Below are 24,497 nucleotides of genomic sequence, written 5' to 3'. Positions count from 1 at the left end.
CTTCCCAAGATCCTTTACTCAGGTGCAAACAAAGCTTCCCTGTAACAGCCAATGCTGGGTTTCCAATCATGCCTGCAGGAAGGTGAGTATTTACTGAGTACTCGTTAAAAGCCAGTCACTTTCCAGATAAAGAAACAGTCTCAGGGAGACACTTTCCCTTTCTAGTCCCAGGTCTATGAAATAATAGAGCAGAGCTTCAAAGCTAGATCAAGGGGACACCTGGTCAGGTAAGAGTTTTGCTTTGTGGTTGCAAGCAGGTTTCAGACTTGCCCATGGGTCACTCACCTGCATCCCTGAGGAGACGAGAGTCCAGATCACCATTGCTTAGCTGGGTATTTTGATTCTTCAACACTTTCCTCTAATTCTCAGAACTTTCTGTTCTTTCCACTCCTAGTTCATTCTCCAATTTCTAACTTCCTGAGCTCCCAAGACCCCAGTCAGAGGATTTGATTGAGGGAAAAGGTGGGGTTGGTGGGGGGTAATGACGGAGCATAGCAAAATAGCTAGCTCCTCACCAGAAAAAGTCTGCCACTCACAGGAGGGACAATATCATCCTCCCACCTCAATGAAAGAGGAGAAAGTTTCAAGTCACAAAATCCAAGTGGCCACAAACACACAATGTTGGGAGGACTACCTACAGAATTCTTACCTGCCAGCCATTTAGAACGCACACGGCAATTTGCTTCACCTCTGCCTCGTCCACAGGGACCATATCTCCTACCCTTTGTCGCCAGCCTTTTGGATGTCAGTGTGCAACAGGGATTTTATCAAGTGGCAGAGAGGAGGCAATGTTTGTCATTTTTTATTTGGCCCCGGTTGGCCCCATTTTGGGGAGACTGTTTAAAACTCAAATAAATATTAACAGCCTGCATTTCTGGGATTTATGTGTACATGTGTTCCTTGTTTAAGGAGTCCTGTGAGAAGTGGCATCATTTCAAAATCACACGGTGTTTTCAGACCTGCTTTATCATATTTCTGTACAGTGAACATTAGCTTTTTCTTCCTATTAAAGGGAACCCAAAAACAAACACTTCTTTAAAAATAACAATCAACCTCTTTCTTTCCTCAAATTCCTAAGACAGATACTTAATTCCCCAGTAGCCTGGTCTTGGCATGAAGACCAGAAACTCTGCCTCTGGCTCTCTCTAATTCCCGCCCCTCACCTGCAGGGCACTCACCCAGCTGCCACGGCTCCTGCTGATACTTCCTCCACCTAATCAAACCCCTAGTCACTTGCTAGAGTGTTTCTAAGTCTGCACAAAAATCTTATAAACACCTTACCTCAGTTTCCTATGAGTGTAGTTAAAAAAAAAAGTATTTTAGAAAGGCATATATATACAGCACTCGAAGAACACTCTCCATCCACCCTCACCATCCCAACTGCTAGGACTGCTTGCTGAAAATGCCCTCATATGTTTGAACACTTTTCAGGAAACCATGGCCAAGAACTCTTGGAATTTCCCAGGGTAGAATTAGGTAGTTAAATTTTTGCTCACATCTTTATTTGCTCACCTGAACATTACACCATGATCAAGACAAAGGAAAAATAAGCCATGGGGGAATCTATGGTTACAAATGCTAAGTAAATGCTAAGATATAGACAAGATTGACGCTAGGAAGACTCCAAGTAAGAAGCCAAAGCACTAGACAAGATAACCCTCTGCAGTCTCATTTGCACCTCTGATCAAAAATATATCTGAAAACTACTCGGACCCAAGGCCACCCAAAGGTGAGAATGAGGTTTCTATTTACCAATGACTACAGAAATATTAATAGATAGTGTCACATTTACAAACAGCAACAGAAATAACCAATGCAACAACTGTTCCTAACCTCCCTTGGTACTCACATGCTACCTTCCACCTGGATCAAACTCATTAGTCTAATGCCCCATCCTATGGCTGCCTTTGACACTCCTGCAGACTTCCAGGATGGCATGAGAGAGAGTCAGTGATACCACCATCCAAACCCATCTGCCCTTCTCTGACAGCTCCCTCTCAGGCTTGACCCTAAATGTCTGCTTCACAGTAGTATTTGATCCTGCCCAATTCAACAAGAGCTCTCCAGCTTAGAGCTGGTCCCCGATGATCCAGTCCAGGAAGGCATCACCTTCTTTTCAGTTTATATCATCACTACCTCTACAAGCCTCTAGTGTGAGTTTTCATGAAAACTTACGAATCAATGACCTGTTTTCTTCTCTTAAAGAAATGACTTATGCCAGTTTACAAGTGGTTCTTTACATATACACCTGGGTATAAATTGTTCATATAGAAAAAAGTGATTCTACCAGCCACAGGGAAAAAAAATCATACTCCATAATATGCTCCATACATATCTTCTCAACGTGGGCTAAGAATTCTAACTCATGTTGCGGTGTGCATCTGAGTCGAGAGGTTTGTGGTTTGCCTGTGCAAGCCTTGGCATTGAGAAAACCTCCAGTGAGCTGTAACTTTTGGATTCTGAAACCAATACACACAGGGTAATACTATATTTAGTTTACTTCTTTCAAGTTCTTACCCGAGAATGACCAGTTTTAAGAAATGAAAACAGGTTATTCTCATTACTTAGTTCAAGGATGGCTCTCACTCTCTGCATGGATAGGAGTCCCAAGCAGTTCTTCGCACTGACCTATACATTTTCACAAGTGAGAGGCCTGTTCCATGGCTCCAGCCAATTGCGCCTTCAGATTCACCTGGACTGAACTAAACTTTCCTTATTCTCAGATCTTCCCTTGCTTGAGCCCTGGTTATTTATATTATACAGCTTTCAAACTGCTACAGTGAAGGCAATCCAACAGAGTCCCAGATCCTCCACTGACTCTATGGCATAACTTCACCTCTCTGGGTTCAGTTTTCTCATGTATAAAATGTGAGTGTGAAATGAAAAGACTTTTAGGGAAGAAGAAAGCTAACATTTCCTGAAAACTTATTGTGGGCCAGGCAGACACTGCGTATCTGCACTGTCTTCTTAGCTGAAGGAGGGCAGAAGCCATCACTTCTGTTTTCTAGATGAGGTATATGAAGGCCACAAGAGTCAGGGGAACGTGCCCAGGGCTGTCTGGTCCAGCAGAGGAGACGGCCCACCCCTACCATGGCTCTCCAGCTCCCCAGTCCTTTCTGGCTCCAACATGCTCTCGTCCTTCCCTTAAGTGAAGCCACTAGGTCTAACCCCTAACCATGCCAAAAGGTTTCCAGGCGCGCCAGGGAAGAGCATCTTCACTAGGGGGTCATGGCTCTTAATCTGACCAAGAAAACTAGACCAAAATAAACAGAAAACCTTGCACATTGAGTATAAAAGTGTTTTTAAAACAAATAAAGTCCACAAAGACTGCTTCCATCCTCTGCTCAAAGTTACAGAGCAGCAGTAAGCACAAAACTTCAGAGGATGGTGCTCCTCGCTGGCCAGCAGGGACAGTCTGGCTTCAGGTCACTGCTACGGGTTGGTGAGCTGTCACAGAATACACAGGCATGGGACTCTTGGGACAGGGTATGCTCAAAAAACCAGATGATGCTCAAAAACTTAAGAAAGGCTTCTGGACTCTTGGTCCTAAGCCCAGCTGCCTTGTGTGGGCTACAGTGTGGGTCTTCACTGCCTTTCCTGTATGGATCTGCAGCATGAGTGCTGACGTCCTCTTTATGACCCTGAGCTTCATTCAGAGGAAATTTAAAAGGTGTAGTTTACACAGATTCTCTGTGCTGCTGCTTTAAAAAAATGGAGCTGGGAAACAGCCAGTGTGGGCTGTGAGGAGAAGCGGCCAAACCAAAAGTGCAGACTCCTCTTGTTTTCATATTCACGCAAAGCTGACGGGAAGAGGAGAGTGATAAAAACCCGGTGAGATGGGAATGGGCTGGTGAATGGCGCTCCTGGTTCTCAAAGCAGGAACAAAGCAACAGCATTTGTTCTGATCATCAGTCCCTGAAATAGTTCCAGATTAACAGGATTTTCACCACTACCTTATGAATGAATGAAGCTCTTCTTTCCCTGCCATATCAAAGCATCTATAACTGGTAAACACCACACACACACACACACACACACACACACACACACACACACACATTTTTGAAAGGCAAAGCAAGTTCAGTATCTATTCCTAAGACCTATGAATTCTGAAAATCAGAGCTCTATTTCTATAGCCACAGAGGGAAAAACAGGAAGTCTGTATACCGGATAGTAAAATTATAGATTTAATTTTCTTTCTGCTTATCTGGAGTTTTGAATTGTTCTACAGAGAACTTGTATAATTATTTTAATAAGGCACAACGACTTTATGCTAAGCTAGAACTTAAAAACCACATTGTAAATGCCCCTACAACTTCTCACATAATAAGAATTAGGCATTTCTTACACTTATTGCTAAATTAGAAATGTCTACCCTTGTCATTGCCAATACCCTTGCCACAGCGATGGCAGTGCCACCGAGGAATGCTTAAAACCTCTTGCCAACCTCTTAGGAAAAGTTAGATTCTACTCCTTATCCATATGTAATTAGCAGAGGTAAAATATTAAGCTACCTTCACCTTCTCAATAGGAATAAAATATAAAGCCAACTTTTCTCTACAGTAGTTCATTCATTCTATGTTTCTATAGATCTGGCATAAATTGGGTTGGTAGATGAAAATTTCATGTGGATGAATCTAAGAACTTGTCTAAAACAAAAAACTAATACTCACTAATAACAAAATGTTAGTAAGCAAGCCAGGGCTCTCTGCAGAAGGATACATATGCTCCTCCTTGGCATTCAGCTGAGAAAAAATGGGGAAGGCCTCTTATTCTACCTCCACACCTAAAAGCAATAAGTGAGGGGATCCTGTGTTTCACCACATCCTTCTGCCTATGTGTTGAAAGTTATAAACACTGAAAATTGACCTAGGGAGAGGAAAGCTAGCAGCCACAAAGTAAAAAGCAGGTAAGGGGTCAGAGTGCCACTGAGAACTTGGCTGCTTCTTCCTTTTCAACCTTTCACTTTTTTCTAAGAACCCTACAAAGAGATGAAGAAGGCAAGGAAGGCAGAGCAGGAGCACTAAGAAAGAATCTTCCTGAAAGGGTCTTGAGGTTTCCCTGTACCTTCCCACCCATTAGCCCCTAAATGCATATGTTCTGATTTAATTTTCACAACTGGGAGGGCATGGCCTTCAGTTTGACCTGCTCATATACAACTGTGACACTCAATAATTCAAGCTTGGGTGTCTCTCGAATGCTCTTATTTCTTCTTGTCCCATCCTAAATGTTGCAGCTGTTACTCTGACAAGTTCCCATGCTAGCCCTATGCTATGTGACATCCCAGTGTCCCTTTCAACAGTGTGAGGATGAGTTCCCAGTAGCAGATGTTACACAAGTGAAATTCTCCTTCCTGGAACATTTGTTTGACGCTCCCCTGCTGGAATGTAGTACCCCTGGGGACAGAGGCTGTCTTTTTACTCTTATAGAATTCTTCGTGCCTACACAGAGCCCAAGCCAGGCTGGAAACACAGTGTGATCTCTGGAACGCTCTTCTGCGACTGTGGAGAGATGACCGACTAACAACAAACACCTCTTCTGTCCCTGTGCCCTGAATTTTGGCTTCTGTTTTTACTATTACCAAGAACCTCTGTTTGTTGAATACATTTCTGTTTTACACAGTGTCCTCACAAACACATATTGGAATGTGACTATGATTTTGATATATCACCTTCAAAGGGCTTAACCAGTGGGGGCAATGCAGAAAAAACCCAGGAGGCAGGCTGGGCCTGTGACTTACCGGCACTTCCACTGACTGCATGGAGAGGTCACATGGTGGCTTCAGGGCTTTGGGCCTCGTGGCGTACCAGAAAGTTGTGATAGCTGCAAACGCTCCAAAGCCCATAAGTGTGTTGGTCGGAAGGGTGCGCACGTACTGCCGGATGTCAACCAGCTCTGGCATTCGAAAATACCGGAACAATTCGTGGGCTTGCATGGTCCTGTGCTGGTGGTGCCCTAGGTCGAATTCTGTCAGAACAGAAAATGTCACATTCATTACAGAGAGAAAGGACGCCTCACCAGAATCCCCAGAGGCTGTGGCATTCAGCCCACAGTCTAATAGCCCATGGTCCGGGTCGTTCCCTGGCTGTCAAATTTCATTTTTATAAAAAGAATTTAGGAATTCATTTCTGTTCCCTTTCTCCATTATCTTGTGTTTAAAAAAAGGAAAGAAAGAAAACAAATACATTATCTTGCTTTTATTAACCACACTAAAAAGATTTTACTCAAAGAATTCTTACCACAAGATGCTCAAATAAGTGGCACAAGTTTCTACTTTCTTCTGGGATATTACATCTCTGTTTTCTTCCACCTAATCGAATACACTCCACTCCCTTTATCAAGGCTAATGGGGACACAAATGCAAAGATCAGACAAGCCCAAACCACCTACAGTCTCAGAACAAGTTCCTCAACTGGTAAAACAGACCAATCCAAATTTCAAAAATGTCTCTGACCTTGCTGGTACTCTTCCCACCACAAAAGTGGAATATAAATGCTGGAAACCCACAGATGGCTATTCCAACTAGATCATTTTCTTTTATATTCCCAGGACATCATATCTAAAATAAATGAATAAACTGGTGTACATAAACTTTAAACCAAACACCGGAAATCTAGAAAGAGATTATCATATAGTATTTGAGAGAAAGTATAGATTAATATTTAAGATCCAAGATTCTGGAATTAAATCTGGCCTCTCCAGCTTGTTAGCTATATGATTTGGGACAAAATACATTAGCTCTCTGTACCTTAGTTTTTTTTTTGTTGTTGTTTTTGTTTTTTTAATCTATAAATGGAGGTGAAAATAGTACCTATCTCATTGGACTGATTCAAATAAACAGTTTAGGATAATGCCATACCCCAGAAAATGCACAATAAATGGTAGATATTGCTATTATTTCCTCTACCAACAGTCTGTGATTAGTCCAGAAGACACAACAGTAAGTTACTCAGATGATAAAAAACGATGCTTGCCTACAGTCTGCAAACTTAAGAAGTCAAAACACACAGAAGAAAATCAGATGAATAGCTTGATAGATGTCAAAGCCTCAAACTTAATGTTACAGACAATTTATATATAGTCTAAAAACTAAATGTGCAGTACCGATAAATAAATGAGAATAATTCTAACAAGAAAACTGTTGATGAAGAACTATTCTGAAGATTGGCAGCAAAGGGAAGGAAATAATGGTAAATGAGCTGGAAGCCTTTTCTTTGGTAATTCCGATAAGTATGCACATTGGCACTCTAAGTTCAGATGGTACTCGTGAGCTACTTACCATATATTTCCTTAAATAGCTAGGTTACAAGACTGAAAAGATTTTTCTTCTCTTAAATATAGAAATTTTCTATGTAAACTCAAATCTATACTATTATATATTTTTTTTCAAAGAGTAGCAAAATATCAAGCTGCTTTTACTAACCAATAACGTCACAGGAACCAATATAATGCTTGGGCTACTATGGCTCTGGATAAGATGTGCATGCATGTATGCGCATGCACACACACACAAACACAACATACACACAACACACACACAGAGGGAATGTCAAGGTTTAACATGACGAGAGAAAGAACAGATAAGCCAATGTCTTCAGGTCAAAACTCTGGAGAGAAAGCTCCAGCACTCACAAAACCACTCACCATCTGTGTCACCAACAGCTGACTGCTAGGTGACATACCACTGCAGAAACAGAAAAGGGCAGCAGGCTGGGGGTGGAGCGGGGGCTGGAGGCGCTCGGCTGGCGCTTGCCCGGCCTGCCAAGGTCTTTCAGGGCACTAGTCACATGCCGAGTCATACACTGCTGCCCAGTGGGCTAAAGGTAACTAGCAGACAAAATCCATACTTGACTTCTCAGGAGAACAGGGGGTGGAGGATGGGCCAATGAGGAGCTGGGAGCAGAGTCACCCCATTGCTCCACCCATGGGCAGGGACCGGCATCAGTGAGTGCGGCTGCCAGTACCAGTTCTGCAAACAGACACTGTTTTCTTTCTGCTCAGCTTCCCATCAAAAAGAGACAATGGGCATATATACATATTTTTAAAAACCACTGGAATGAAATAGGAAGTTGGGTGCTTGGTCTAACCAACATGAGACATACCCAGAAAGAAACAGATTGCTAAGAGCTCACTCAGCACAGACTTATTCTAGATGAATTCATAGGAATTGTGCTACTCTTGTCACTGTGCACATCTGAGCACCTAGGTTGTAATGGCACTGGGCTAGGAGTATTGAGGTGACTGTGCCAGTGGCCGGGTGTGGCCTTCAATGGGCTATCTAGTAGGGGAGACACAAAATTAAACAAGCAAGGTCCACCTGGCATCAGGGAGGGTCTTTCCAGACAAACTGTCCAAACAGTATTACAACTCTACAATGACAACAACTTTAAAGTCTAATGTGCAAACTTGTCCTGCCCTCAAATCATTCCACCTTCCAGTTGTCTTCATCACCCTGCAGCACTTCAATCTGAAAAGTAATTATTCACCCCTTATAGCCCCCAACCCCAGGTCCTTCTCTCTTCTTCCCCCAAAGTTTCTTCAGTAATTCCCCCACAAATTCTAGATTATGTGAATTCACAGGTGCTATTCAATAGAATCCCATCCCTGAGTGAGAAGAGCAAACAATTCCTTTCCACACAAAGACAGTCATACACAGGAGATTAATTTGTCCATTTTAAGCATCAGCAGCCAAGCTACAGTCTGCACTACACCAACAGGAAAGTTTAATAAGTCTGGGAAGAAAAAGTTTTTTAAAACTCTTCAGAAAACTGCAGATGACTGAATGGCTCACATGGAAGAGTATTTTATTAGATGCTAATCTGTAATGCTAAGCATTTAAATTCAGCCAAATTCCTACATTTAGTGGGTGATCATGATAAGCTATTGGAGGTTTTAAGCCATTCCGCTCAGCTGGCAGCCAGGTAACAAGCTGCAAACCAACTTCAATGAACAAATTGGTTAATACTGTACATGGGAAAACTATGTATAAAGAACTAAGACAATACCCCATTTTGATCCATGTGAAAAACAACTCTCATGGATGAAACCGACAACATAATCTTTCCCCTTCAATTCATCTGCTATTAAGAAAAAGAAAATAAGGGGCAATAAATAGCCCTGATGTGCTATAAGTGAACATAAACACCATGCCTTATGACTGAGGTTTAACAAGTCTCCAAGAAATATTCACGTACTTGCTAATAAATGGTTAAAACTAACGGATAGATTGTGTTCTTATTTCAATGGTGTTCTAGTTGGAGGTTTTTTTTTATTCTTTCAAAAGCAAATTTCCATATCGTCATCTAAAGAAGTTTATAGACCAGGCGTATAAATCATGTTGCTGCTATTTGCTAAGAATATGATTCAACTGGCTTAAAGGCTTAGGAAGCCGGTATTTCTCAGTTGAGAACACACAAGGCTACGGACAGCTAGCTTCTCCTGCTACAGCTACTCTTGGGCATCCTTCTGCCCTCACTTACAAAAAGTGGATTTGCTCAGCTGGGTCTTTTGAATTGCCTATGAAGAAATTCAAAACGAAAGTCTAAAACTACAGAAATGACATGGGATGTAACAATCATCAGGGAAATCTGTCACAAGCCCAGTGTAAAGAACCAGAGCAGAGGACGCCTTTAAACAGACATGAGTAGAAAGAGAGGGAGCATCTTACTGGAACGTCACAATAGCACAAGATGGTGAGAAAACCAAGGCCAGAGACCAATCTACACAAGTAATGCCTAACTTCTGCTGGGCCACTGACCCTGTCCACCATGAACACCCACATGATCACCTCACAAGCAGGGCTTGCAAGCCCCCTTCAGCCAGCCCCTGTTAAGAAACCGTGAGAACAGGTTCTCAGGGTCCTTCCAGTAGGAACACTCCATGGTCTAGAGATCCACATCTGAAATCCACCTAAACTCCCAATGTCTTACATGAGTGCCAGCACTTATCCTGTCACCCTGGCCTCTGCACATTTGTATTCAGCCCACTGTACACAAAGGTTCACCTCCAGCCACAGAGTTTGTATTATGAGAAAAGAGACTCAGAGCCAGAGGTAATTCACAAGGGCATCACTCTCTAAGGACACACATGGACACACTTGTACACACACACACACACACACACACACACACACACCTCCTGTAATTCTGGTAGACTTTTACTTACATTAGCATTTTATTTTCTTCCTGTCATTTATAAACCAAAAACAAACAATCAAAAAACAAAACAAAATCACCCCAAAACAAAAAACTCCAAAAAACAAAAACAAAAACAAAAAAAACAGGTGCTCTGGATGTTTCTCTCCTTCTGAAGTTCCTCAAACTTTCATCAAGCTGAATAATAGCAGTTTGAATGAATATTTCACTAAGAAAGCAGACCTCAAATAAACCCACATAAATAGCAATCTTGCCCCAGCAGCAGCAAATTAAGAAGTCCTGACATCTTTCCTTAATGCAGCAAGCCAAGCTGGCAAGATACTGCCACTCCTTGCCCCACCTCCTCCCCTGCACAATAGGCTATTTACAGAAGGCTGAAAGCACCCCCTTTGTTTGACCCTAGCTGGGCAGAGCTCGGGCCTCTGAGAGGAACAAGAGAGCAACAGCCAGGCCATTTGCTGTTCTTTCAATTTGCCACTCCAGAACTGTTGGATTCTTGCTCCTTCACCCTGGCTGGCAAATCACCTAAAGCTAGATTTGCTTAAGCCACCACCTCCTGAACCAAAAGAGCAGTCAGGCTGTCCCTAGAGAGAGGGAGGCCCAGACGCTCCAGAGAGACGCCAGCGTCTCCCGGTTAGAGAGGAAGGCAGAGGTTGCTGTCCAAACCCTCCCCATGCCGTGGCACTGCTGCCCTTGGCAGAAGAAGGACAAAGACCATTTGGGTAACTTTGGAATCCCATGCACAAATAAGCTTGTAGAAATAAGCCTGTAGTTCCACAGAGAATTAATTATTCCCATCCACGGCCTTGAGGCTTTTCTTCTCAACTAAGTACAATCAATAAATTTTAAACCAGTGGGTTTTTAATTTTCATTAAAGGGATTCAATGGATTATCAATTCAATTTCCATGAAGATTAAAAATGGAGGAACAAAGCAAACAAAGGTGGCCCTGTTTTTACAAACTTGATTTCATGAACTCTTCAAGTCAAGCTGAATCTGAATACTACAACACTTACACCACTTTCCTCTCATCCCTCCTAAAGCCAGAGAAAGAATGGGACACAACACTTTCAAAAGCAAGCATAATGCAATGCTATTTTTTTCTTTTTAACATTTCATTAGTTATACATGGACGCAATATCTTTATTTTGTTTATTTATTTTTATCTGGTGCTGAGGATCGAACCCAGTGCCTCACATGTGCTAGGTGAGCGCTCTACCACTGAACCACAACCCCAGCCCCTGCAATATTATTTTTTAACCAATAAGATCGGGGCCATACCTTGCCCATTCAGGTTGGCCACAGGTAACAACTATTATGTGTGCCACTGCCAAAATAAAAAATACCAAATGTGACATGTCCAACTTGAAAAGAAAAATTTTGAGATGTAGATGAAATAGACAAATATTTCCTTATTTCCATATTCATTCAACTCCATATATATTTAAGTCATCTGACAAATTACTTTGAAAATACTGTTTTTTAAAAGATTCACATTCCATTAATATTTTACTCAAATTCTTTAAACATGCACATTCAAACAAGGTCTTAGTTATCTTTAAAGCCATTTTCTGAGGCATCTAATCGTTTTCTGTGTGATGCCATCCCATATTTCCCTTTCATTAAATTAAGCTGAAGCATTTTCCAAAATCATGCACGTACCTACTACTGAAAAAAATTCTCTCAGATCACAAGAACCTATTTAAATAGAACAGTAAAGATTTTTGTCCTATAGATCCACATTTATATAACTAAATCTTATGCTTCATTGTTTCAACTGATTTTTTTTTAAAAAAAGGGTTTTATAACAATATCTAACTCTGGCCTTTGTAAGTTCAAATACCAAGAACTAGTTGCCCAACTAGTTTTAAATTTGTCTTAAGAAGGGTCAAATTCAGTGATTTTTTTTTTTTTTTAACCTTTACAAGGACCCAAGACTAGGATTGGCCAATATGGTTTCAGGACAAGCAGTTTTCTCTATCTGAAGCCATTTGGAAAGTGGCTGACAGCATGCCCTATAATGTGAGAGCTTTGTTAAGACTTTAATATTAAGACTGATAAAGTATTTGGGGGAACCCTTCTCTTATATTGGAGTCTAAGAATTATTTCATATCTAGATGGGAGTACAAACTGAGGAAAATTGGCAGACCCATTCCTGAAGCTTGAAAGTAAAACATTTAACACAGAGACATACACAAAGGGGTTTTTGAGTAAAAAAACAAAAACAAAAAAAACCAACAAGGTAGCAGTAAATGCAAAAGAAACCCAAGGCGCATTCACTTTCCACCACAGCTGCATGGAGGGGTACATGACTAGTTGGCCCTCAAAGGATGGGTATAGTCTTAGAAAATGGAAAGGGGTAGACCGGAAGTTGGTTTGTGAGCTACCAGTCCGACTTTTAGGGCCCTTCCTTCGCGTGCAAGAAGTAAAGGTCTGTAATATCGCACTCCTCCAGGCAGGCGGGCTCCCCTACAGGGGTCAGTACCAACGCCCATGTGCCTCTGCTCTACCTCTGCTCCCCTGTCCCTGGTGCCCCCAGGATCCTTCCTCAAGAAGGTCTACCCCCAAACCTGGCTGTTCTGCATTTCCCTCTCCCCCAATGCCCCCTTCACCTACAATCCTCCTTCCCTGATTCTTTTTGTAATGTCTGAATCCAAGCCAAAGAAGGCAGAGGCCACGTTTTTAACAAATTCTTATACGCTTCCCTCAGGGAGAAGTAATTAGTCCTTCTTCTGAATTCTAGCAATACTTTATTTGCCTCCCTTGTATGGTACTTAGCACCTCCTGTTTTGTGCTTATGGTGGGTAACACTTAGTAACTCTAGCTGCTTCTCTTTCTCCTCCAGCCATTAGCCTTAACATAGTGCCTAGCCCCAAACAGATACTTGAGGAATATTTACTGAGTCGTGAATGGCCCTCTGTGATTCTGATCATTTCTCTACCCTAAGCCCCTGGAGGATGTTATTTATTGAAGAGTGATTCTCCAAAGAAGAAGGGGGCCTTCAAAACATTCCCCAACTGCAGTATTCTCCTTCCTCTACCCCATCCCCCGCCTCAGAGTTGCTGGGAGTCCATGTACTAGAAGGGAGTGAATAGCATTTCCTGGGTAATGGGTAGGGGCAGGGGCAGCTAGCAAGACAATGATTAAAGTGCATAAAATATTATCTTCTCCCTGTACCATGATGTTTTATGTTTCTCAAATTGTTTCACTTTCAGACACACATTTAGACACATGACCGTTGATCAGCTTAAAACGAATCAAGGCTTTCCACAGGGAGGGGAAGAGCTAGCACCTTTCTTAGGTAGAAAAGCAAATGCCAGAAGAACTCAAGCCCAGAGAGCCACACAAGGGGTGGCCAAGTCTGAGTGAGTTTTGCTCCAAGCCAGTGAGCAAGGCCAGGTTTCTTCTAGCACAGGAGCTGGAGGACCATGTGAGGGCTCTGGAGAGGAGGCTGCTTCCAAAACACTGAGAATGCTGGGTGGGTGGCTCTCCCAGATGTAAGGAATGCTGACAACAAGACTTGCCCAACATGCTCCAGAGCAATAAATAACTACATAAACCATATAGCTCTCCTCCCTTCTCTCAACACATAGATACAAAGAAGACTATCATGGATGCCCACCTAGGAAAATGATAATTATCGTTTGGACATGCCTGATGAAGATATTCAAGTCATGTGAAAGACTGTGCAGGACCACAAGGTTAAATTTCAATGAGATGCACTTATAAGGGAAAGCTTCCATTCAAAAAATTCCTAAAAGAAGGAAGTTTCTTCCATTTGTCTTCAAATACTGTTTTAACACTGATTTCTGCCTAAATATCATGGCAAGACAGGGAAATTCACTGACGAGCTGGAAAAGGAGGGGGCCTGTATTTCCCACCTGCTCCACAAAGGATTTAGGGTGGTAACCTGTCCTTGTTAAAGAATGACAGATGGGATATAAACCCCTCCCAGAAAACACATATCTAAGCTCTCACCTTCTGTTCTGTGTTGGGCTCTGGCTCAGCTACTGACCAGGTAAAAGATCTCACTCCACACAAACAATCCTCTGAAAATTGTAGGGAATTAGAGAACTCTCAGTAGTCCCTTGCACACAGAAGGCCATCACCATGAAGATAAAGCATTGCCAGTGTTTTCTCTACCTTCAGCAAGTTTAGGATACCAATGAAGACAAACACACCCGCAAGAGCAAACCCACCCGAATAAGATGGGGATGATAACCTCAGAAGTAAATGCTGGGGGCTGGGGTGCTCCCTGGAGAAGGGAGAAGGCACTGTGTATGGACTGGAGGTCAGGAGGAGGGCTCAGAGCTAAGGGTGGAACCAGGCCAAATCTAAATAGGCAGAGACAGGTGGGGGTGGGGAGACACCCTCAAAGGCTAGACCATGCTGGGAGCCTGGAGGTGGGCAGGGGAAGCCAGCTTCCTTAGGCAGAGGCCAGGTCAACATGTTTGTCAATAGAGGGGTGTACAACTTATATATCCCTCCAGGTCCTTGCTGGAGCCCAGGCCAGTGTGGGAGATGGAAAACACACCCAGTCCTTGTCCTCAAGGAACCCACATGGCCTAGCAGCTCCCAGAGGTCACAGCTATCAAATACCATGACCTGGATAAGGAGGCTGAACAGGACACAAGGTTGGGTAGAGTTACTGACGCCTCTTAAAATAGATCAAGGTTTCAGAGTGACCGATGAACTAGAGAAATGGCTTAGCAGAACAGGTGTGAGAAGCAGACAGACACAAAGACCGATTTCTACTCAAAAAAAAAAAAAAAAAACCAGCTACTCTCAAAGTTGGAGAAGTCACTTTTCAGTGTTTACAGATTTCAACAGGTAACTGCGGTTCCTTTAACCCATTTTGTCCCATTGTCCCATATATGGAACACCTATAAAAACTTAAATATAGCATATACCATGTAATATAATTGTATGCTCTATAATATAATTCAATTATTATAATAAGAATATAATTATATTATGACATGATAATTATCACAATATCAATATAATATATATAAGCCTTAGATTATAATTTCCAACTTACTTTTAATGCACCTGTGTCAGTTTTGTTGAAATATTCACAGAATTGAAAACTCGGGACTTTACAGGTAAAAAGCAGAAGCAAATGAAATCTACAAAACGTTGGTATGTGGTGAAGTTCTTCAGGACTCAAGAGGGCATTTAAAGAACATGGGACAACAGGTGCAACAGAAAAGGTTGAGCAAGATTTTGCTCATTGTATGTGGAGGGACAAGAGAGGTATTGTCTGATACCACAGGACATGAGTTAAAATTACACTGAGCTTTCAGGTAACCATCAGAAGCAGTGACTGGCCCTGGGAAGGCTAAAAACAAAACAAATCTAAAAAGTTGTCTAAGATTATAGAATAATGACACTCAGAGAGCAGACAGAGGAGAGAAGAGGAAAGGAGATTGTCCTATTTGGTCATGACCTGCTTTCAGTAGGTGACATTAGCTTCAGGTCTCTATATTCCTTTTATGCTTTTTTCAATTTTTATTCTGAAAAGTTCCAAGTCTTATTCAGTAGTAGACAAAGTGTAATAAAACTACCATATCTCCATTACCCGAGCTTCTCATTCAATCATAATCAACATTTTGCTAATACTGTTTCATTTTATCCATGTTTAAAAAAAAATTTTTTTTTAAAGTAGTCGCAAACATCCTGTCATCCAGATGACACTTCTGAGGTTTCAACAGTTCTATGACTTTACAGTTCAGGAAATCATTTGTGCAGCAGTAAGACTGGCACATATACTGTACCCTGTCAACTGCCCAAAAGTTTAAACAAAGGAGACCAACTTAAACATTGACTTGAAACAGTCAATTCAAATTGATACTTAATTGTCAAGCAAGAAAAAGGTTCATATATTCCGTTTGGACATATTCTCTGAGTACCCACTATATGTCAAGCACAGCTCCAGCCTTGGGGGGGGGGGAAGAGAGGGGGGGGGGGGGGGGGGGGGAGAGAAACAAACCAATCTGAGAGAGAACACGAACCAATTGAGGCTTCTGCATTGTTAAGTTTTTCTCCTGAAGTCAGAAACCCATTCTAACATGGATCACAACCTAGTTTTAGAGAGGAGTTTCAGTTTCTATTCCCCTTCAACTGGCACATTGAGTCATCTTCTTTTTAAAACTGGCATTCAGAAGTCTCTTGCCATGCCAGTGGTAGAGTTAACTCTCTGTTTCTCTAAGCTTGTAATAACTACTGTTAATACTGTTATAATCCAATGACTACTGTTAATGTTATAATCCAATTAGTAATAAATATGTCCCTAATTTAAATGATTTTCATAATCTATACACATGTATCGTCCATAAATATTTCCTGAACACTGTAAAACAAATAAGAATTTAAATAAAGGCAAAAAATAAACAAATATCTATGAAAGTTCTAATATTTCCATCCTGTACCCTAATAGATGGTCTAGCTGTCCCCATAGGGTGAACATTTCCCCATTCTGAGAACTATCTGACAGTGTGCTGTGCACTCCTTGTGGCGTCTGTTGATCACCTGCCCGATGGAGTCACTGTCAGTTTCCTCCTATGAGTGACAATATACAAAACAGCTAACTGCAGAGCTTGCCACATTTGAGAGGCAGAACCACAGAGTCTGTCAAAAGAAACTCATATGCAGGGGGAAGACCAAGATTCAACATCATCCAGTGACCAAGAGAGGCATGCTGGAGAGGGCAAGCACTGCTGGTGACTGTCACAGGTCATATTTAAGTAGTCAAATGGACTGGGCTGGCTGTTGTAGTGGAAGGAGAATCTAAGCCATGGGGGCCACATTGGACCCAGAGTCTAGCCTCATCTGATGAGGTCTGTCCTGGATACCTCACAGCTTCAGACCCTACCCCAAAGGCCAAGGATCCTCACCTTTCCTGAGTTCTAGAGAAGTCTTGCCATCACCAACAAGAGAAAAAGGAGAGGAAAACAGACCGGTGCAACGTTACAGGTAACCTATAAGGCGGGGCTGCTCAGCCACACCCTCTGGACTTCTGTTCCATGCTTCATGAGGTGAGGGGCTGGACTGCTGAGCAGACTAGGTCCCCGCCCACTGCACATGCTGGAACACCTAGGCACAATGTGCACGACTGTCCTACAGAAAGAACAAAGATCTATTTGACCATTTCACTAGTGGCACAGAAACGTGGTACAGTTTTAAAATAGAAATACCAGGTAAATGAAGACTATAGTACAGTTACGTAAGATTATCTAGAATTTGACACTAATCTCTCCTCCCACATCCTGCAAAGCCCACAGCCACCTGCTTCTAACATAAGTGAAACAAAACAGAAAGAAATCCCTCAGAGGTACTCCTAAGCTCAAAGTTTACACCCATGAAGACACAGGTTTTGGTCTTGAGATTTTTCAATTCCTTGAGCTTAACTATAAGATCTAAGCTATGCATAAAATAGAATAGACAAACCTGCAACATTAGATGACAAGAACATATATTCTTGTCAGGAGCCATTTCTATGGGGCTCTCTGAATGTTTCCTAGTCTGAATCAAACATCAGATAATATGACATACTTAAGAGCACTAAGGTGCTATGATAAAAGTTCCTGAAAACACAGAAATGACAATGACTAGTTCTCTTGCATGCTCAAGTCTTTTAAGAGTGTGGCTGGGATGCCTATGTGAAGAAGCAAGAAACACACACAGGAAAAGGCACATGAAGGATAGAGACAGGGATGCTATTCAAAATATTTAATGACCAATATGGCCAGACATTAACCAATCAGAAAAGACTCAGGCCACTGCTCAGACCAGAAGCTCTGTTAGGCAGTAGATGAGTCCTTTGGTTTCTGAATTAGGGGTGGAGCTCCCTGGGGCAGCAGCAGTTTTCTAACTAGCATGGGAATAATGCAACATCTTCTCCACCTGCAAGGCTGCTGATGCCTTCCGGCTGAATGAATGTCATTGAGCCTCAGGTTACAGTGAGTGATGGAGTATGAGAAAGGGCAGAGTTACTCCAGGAGTGACTCTAAAGAGCAGGGTTCTGAGGAATAGGGTTAGGATGAGGAATGGCATTCCAGATGGGCCAAGGTAGACACACAGGGGGTCTGTTCTGGATACTCCACAGCTTCAGTCCCTACCAGGACACAGGACGGCCACTGGGGCATTGAGACAGTTCACATACAGTCTTGGGGCACAGCCCTGTGCCACCAGCTTATTTTCTATAAATCACAGTACACAATGATTTGGTAAAAGTAGGGCAAATAGCAGGTTGAAGCCAAGCTGTAGAAAGTCCCAGGAAATAAAGATGTGGGGCCTTACAGAGAAGGGCCCTAAAAGTTTCTGCTCAAGAGGGATACAACCAGACCTCTGCTCCAGAAAAAGTAGTCACTGTTCCTCCTGCCGCGTTTAACTAAAGGCTTTCATTGTCTAACCCAGAGGTGACAGGCTCCAGACTAAATGAGCACTGTCTTCAGAGTGATCTGGCAATAGTGTGTAGGTATTGGGCAATATTATACAGAGAGTGGGCTAGAATAAGCAGAACCTGCTGACTTGATGGGATTTCAGAACATAAGTCAAGGACAGCAGTGAGGGCCAGCCATTCCCCAAACAGGCAAAGGGCCCAGGAACAAAACTCCTGTGTGTGTCATGGCCAGAGGCTGAGTCACCTCTTCTCCCTGCACCACAGTTACTGCATCGAAAAGATGAGTGAGTTGGGCTGCTTCAGAGCTTGGGGTTGCTCTGCAGAGCCTCCAAGGCAGCAAGGGAGAACAGAAGATACAACCATATCTGTGTGATCTGCAATCCCGCCCATACTCAGCCTCCCCATTTCAACCACAGCAGATCTGTTCTTATTTATTTCACATCTTGAAGTCCCATCTAAAATTTCACTAGGAAAAACAGATTCATAATCACTAGTGATGCTACTGTGCCCTTTGAGCCCTCAAAATTCACAATTCTCTTGTCTATGACAAGTTTTCGATATGATCTAGAACATGTGGAGAAGTCTGTTTCTGGTAAAAGGGCCCAAAGAAATGCAGCAGAAAGCAAACCTATGTTTTCACAGAGAGGCCAATCTCCTACATAGCGAGCATTATTCCACCATCTGTGGTAAGCCTGGGTTCCCGTGCGCACGTGGAATGTGCTCTTTTCCTCTGGTACACCTGATGCATTAATCATGTGTCCTGACTCTTCTCCAGGCTTCCAAGACCAAGTTCAAGGGCAGACAAAGCCACTTACACTTTAATTCTCTAAAAAAGCAAATGATATCATCAAGCACCGAACCAAGCTGAATCAAAATTTGTTGTCTCTTTCAGCACTATGGTGGCACAAAGGGAAAATTCATGGCAGGTTGTAAATAAGATAGAGAAAAAAAATAAGGAGCAGTGATACAGAAAAAGGAGACTCAGCACAGTCCTGCTTTGCCACCAGTTGAATAACTTGGAACTTTCCAGCCTCTGCCGCACTGAGAATCCTTCTAGCTCTTGAGGGTCAGCAAAGCCAAGCAACCAGGGCACAGGCCCTGAAGTCAGACTGTCTAGGTTCAAATCCTGGAAGAATCAACTTAACCTCTGCACCTGTTCTTTTAACTTTTGTAAAGTATGGATAAGAAAGTGTGGGACCTACCTCATAAGGTCATTGGGGGGACTAATGAGTTTACATACCTGAAGCACCAAGAACTGTGCCTTGACCTGTGAGCTGCTATCTGTCACCCCTGTGATCCCTGAGCCTTGGCCCTGTTCTGGCTGCGGCCTCCACTCTTGTGGCTGCCAGAGCCCTGTTTCACAGTTGACAGTTGTGCCTTGAGAGTGAAACCAGTCCCTGCTGCAACTTTCTCTTGATGACATATAAGGGTTTTCTGACTTACTGGATATGGGTATTTCTTCCACAACAAACCTCAGGGGAAAGTGCCAATTTCTACAATAGACAAAAATGTGCAAATAGACAGATAAGACATTCAGCATACGTCCCACTCAGAATGAGGAAATGGTCTAAAAGGCAACCCACATCTCCTACTCTGTTGCCCCAACTCCTTTCAATTTATCTTTCCAAACCATGAAAACCTTATTTCAACAGTTTTTCATTAGAACCCAAAAGTCCATTGAAACCCATACATTAATAAAAACAATTTTTAAATCATTGTCAATTTCTAGAGATTTAAAGCAGAACCTGATTTATTTTTTTAAAAAAACTAACAAATCTTGGTAAACTGCCTTGAAATAAATAGCTGTTCCTCAATATCCAGCAAGGAGAAGTAAATAAATTAAAACATATTCCATAAAGTATACAATGGTGTCATCTTTGAAACTCATTTTTTAAAAATAGTACATAACAACATAAGGGAAGAGTTCACAATGTAACTTTGGTAATTAAAATTAAATTGCCAAAATTTTTATCTTTGATTAACAATGTATGCTTTGTTTTAAAAAAAAATTTGTTAAGAAAAAAAAAAACAAGAGAAAATACACCAAAATGTTATAATAGTACTTCATCTCTAGAAGACCTTTTTATTATTTTTTTACTTCCCCAAATTTCTATCATAAGCATCCATTACTTTTATAATAATAAAAAATAAATAAGTACAACTGGGGAGGGCAAAATGGCTTTAGATAAATTTCAAAGTGTTTACTTAAAACTTGAGGACCAGCAAATAATTCTTGAAGAAATTTCCCAGGCCACCAGTTTTGAAATCATAGATTTAGGAATCAGCAAATACATTTGGAGGCAGATGTCACAGGGGCACAGAGCCTTTTCCTACCTCCAGGTGAGTTTCTGTCCAAGGGTGACATCCTTTTAGCCAGCCACACATCAAGGAAGAAGCCATCCGATTTCATCCCCCACTTCTTGATTCCTCTAAGGTTACAACTGACTGAATACTGTTAAGAACTTGTACATGACAGGATATCAAGAGCTGGGGAAAATTAACATAACTCACTCTGCCATGACTATCTCTTCTGCCATTACATATCACCCTAGGATTAAACAAACTAAAATTTCTTAGGAGTTGACATTCAGCATCTTATAGACACAACAGTCTCAGAGCTGCTGTTACAAACACTGGTAAAACTGCCTCTGCCTTCTAGTTCACAACATTCAGTTGCTACTTCAGGGCTTTAAAGTTCTCAGAAGCCCCTGGAAGAACTAACATGTACTCAACCATGGGCAGCTTCAGATCAGCTTTGTTCACTGAAAATTACTCTTCATGCATTAATGTCAAGCATATTCTAATGACCCTCATGTGTCTGTTTAAGCTGGATTGACAACCTTCAATAAAAATTGTGAAACCTTAATTCATCTCCTGACTGACCTCTGCCTGTTGGAGAGCAAGCTTATTTGCCTTAAAGGAAATTCTTTTCTATTTTGTCACATAGGAGAGGAGCATACTGCACAGGAGACTAGCACACTGCATCATCCAAACAAGACTGTCCATAAAACATTACTAATGGATTCTAACATAACAGAGTTTGGTTATAAGAGACAGTGAATGCAAAGGAATAATGGATACCTGTTTTAAAATGCAAGGTTGCTCAATAACTTCAACTGATCTTGGAAACTAATGCTCCTTTGAAGTTATGAATATAAACTTAGAAATTACTAGTATTCCTACAGACTTGCACTTTCCAGAGAGGAAATCTAGGAGAGAGGAGAAATCTCCAGTTATAAATGAACCCGATCTTTTCACAGGCTCCTCCCCTAGACACACAGCCGTATTCCACAACACTGTCACATCAAAACTAAAGATGTTGGAAGACTTAGACGCAAAGTAAAACACTGTGGCATGCTGATACATTTTGAGTTATCCCGAACTTGACTCAGAAGCAAAGAGGTAGCTATGAAAACTGTACCATTATGGTATAAATAGATGGCCTTTCCCTACCTGCATTTGTCACATATCACTTCTTAAATGTCAAAAATTAAAAATCCCAGAGATTTCTTTTGAGTCAGGCTGCCTACAATAATAATAAAAATCCTGCCAAAATATGAATAACAGAGACAGGAAGGAAACATGTCAAAATGCTTATAATTATGAGGGAAGGGTGATTTTTTAAAGTCTTCTATATTTACAGTAAATTAGAAAACAGAAGTTTTTAATATGCATACCTTATTTTGAGAGGGGAGGTATAAGTTGTACTGCTTTGAAAGACTTTCCCTTTTCCAGTCTAGAATTTTAGCTCTTTCATGCAATTTTAGTCTAATGCAGTCTTTTCATAAATGAGGAGTTGGTTTCAGGGTAGGAAGGGATTTTCCCAATTGAGCCAAAACAAGAAGGAATGTCTCCCAAGACCTGGTCCTGTGTTTTCCACTGTATCATCCTGCCCTTTCTTGCTCCAAAATGATGGGTTCCTTTTAGCTCGACCTTCTCAAGCCTATGGCATTGCAGATCATTAACTCAAAGTAAGTTTTGGGCAATGTCCACCTGAAAGAAGTTTCTGGTAGATTTTTTGCTTGTTTGTGTTAAGTCAACACTTGGTTTCTTTGGAATAATCACAGGTTAAGTTGTGAAAGGTGTGTCAGAAACTGCAATTTAACCAGTTTCTCTCACATTAATCAAAGGTCAATAACTAAATGGTACTGATTGATAGTTGGAGTATTTTGGATATTAATGCATCAAGATGCAGCTTAAAGGTCTTAACCAGGGCACTTGAAGGGCACTTTTATAATGGCTATTCTTAATTAGGCTCCATAACCTTGAGCTTGGGTGGAGTGGGGATAGGGTTTGCAAGCCCTGACATTCAACGCTGATTAGTTGGAGTCTGTCTCTAGATTCTAATCCACGCCTTCATTCAAGTCATCTGTCAAAGCTGGCCCTCTACGCTACAAAGTGATAGAGATCATCTTCTGTTGCCTAATTTAAAAAAAAAAAAAAAAAAGGCCAGAGTGCCTTAAATCAATGATTCTATCACGGCTATGTGCAGGGGCTATGAACGCTCCTCTGGAGACACCGCGAGAATTTCTACACATGGCAACCTGCTTTTGGTGCTGCCTCTGACCCTTCAGCGAGCGTTCCGCGCAGGGGCCATCATCACACCCAGGCACCGGTCCAGTCTAGCTCCCAGCGTGGTCTGAGCGCGCCCTACAGACCCTGCCCCTGGGGCACGAGGGATGCCTGCAGCCGAGAGAACACCGTCCCGGATCGGGTAGGGCCACCTCCACGCACCTGGGCTGGGCCTCCTACTGTGGGCCGGGCCGGTCCCCGCCGCCACGCCAACCAGGGGCCGGTCCCGCGGCACGCGTCCCTCGGATACGCGGTGCACCAGCCCCGCGCCCGCGCCACCAGCGGGAAGCGGCGAGCAGGCAACTCGGGCTCCAGCACAGGAAGCAGCGGCGAGAGGGGCGGCCTGGGAGCTCGGGCTGCCCTGGGAAGCGAGGCCGCAGAGCAGAGACCGGAAAAAGGAACGTCTCCGGGAGCGGCGAGCTGTTCTCGCGCCCCCGCGGCGCACCGCCTCTGAGGATCGGCCCCGCGGTGCAACCTCAGCCCCGCGCCTCGGCCAAGACCCCGCGCCGCAGCGGGAGCAGCTGCGGCTCCCCGCGGCGGGCGCACTCACCTCCTCCGCTAGCCGGGCGGCTGTCACTGCAGTCCACTCCCAGCCCAGCGCCGGGTTCTGGTGCTATTTAAAGAGTCACCGCCGCCACTGCCCACTGGCTGCGCCCCCTCGGATGCCGCGGCCGAACTAGGCGGCTGTAAGTGCGCGTGCCGCGCCCGCCCCGCCCCACCTTGCAAGCCCTGCCCCATCCTCCAGGCCCCGCCCAGCAGGCCCCGCCCCCCCCCGCTGGGCGCGTGCGTTGCTAGCGGGTGGCGGGCAAAAGCGGCTGAAGTCACCAGAACTGCCCTCCGGTTTCACAACGAATCTGAGGAAGGGCAGAGGGTAAATAGTAGTGCCCCAGCCCCAAAGGCCCGGAGACTGCGAGTCTGCGATGCCTTGAGGTGGGAGACGTCTTTTTGCACCTTGCACGCTCAGCCACCTGCCCCACTGACTTCTTGCCAGGTCCCCGGTGTTCTGCTCTGCGGATGTCTGGTGGTCAAAGAATTTCCCTTTCCGTTTTTCTTTGGCACAGACTTACGCGACCCCTTTTAGCAGGATTTCACCACCGTCCCCACCCTGAGTTTCGCCACAGTCCCTGGCAGGGAAGACCTGTGTGGACTTCCGCAATGTCCTAGACATGAAGCAACCCTGGACAATTCAGGCCCCAGGATAGTTAGAGCAAAAGAGATTAGGCATTGCTGAAGCATCACATTCACCTGCTGAGTTCTTGCCATGCAGTTTTGAGGGATTCTATGGGATGAACTTTGAGGGATTCTCAGACACCAACGCAATTGTTTTCAGGCTCAAATCTCAAATGTTACTTTTCCTCTTAGTTCCTG

The 24,497-nt window shown here is 43.0% G+C and overlaps 1 protein-coding gene across 4 annotated transcripts in view; it reads right to left on the bottom strand.

Annotated features, from left to right (window-relative positions):
• The window catches only part of Acsl1 (acyl-CoA synthetase long chain family member 1), a 65,775-nt gene extending 41,938 nt beyond the window's left edge, over window positions 1–23,837 (bottom strand). The window contains exons 1-2 of one of the 4 annotated variants that reach the window (XM_046419071.2): window positions 23,680–23,837; window positions 5,741–5,967 (exon numbers count right to left, since the gene is read on the bottom strand). In XM_046419071.2, coding sequence (XP_046275027.1) covers window positions 5,741–5,935 — 195 coding nt within the window. In that variant the 5' untranslated portion in view covers window positions 5,936–5,967; window positions 23,680–23,837. Of the gene's footprint in view, window positions 1–5,740; window positions 5,968–6,239; window positions 6,263–7,644; window positions 7,785–23,679 lie in introns of those variants that run through there. The other 3 variants (XM_046419072.2, XM_046419073.2, XM_046419070.1) reach the window with 3 other exon arrangements.
• Window positions 23,838–24,497: the final 660 nt, after the last annotated feature.

Source organism: Marmota monax, unplaced genomic scaffold (assembly GCF_021218885.2).
Source record: "Marmota monax isolate L192 unplaced genomic scaffold, Marmota_monax_Labrador192_F-V1.1 WCK01_AAM20220418_F8-fsc00113, whole genome shotgun sequence".
Lineage (NCBI taxonomy): Eukaryota > Metazoa > Chordata > Mammalia > Rodentia > Sciuridae > Marmota > Marmota monax.
The sequence above is the reverse complement of the archived record's forward strand: the minus strand, read 5'-3'. Positions and strand labels throughout refer to the sequence as shown.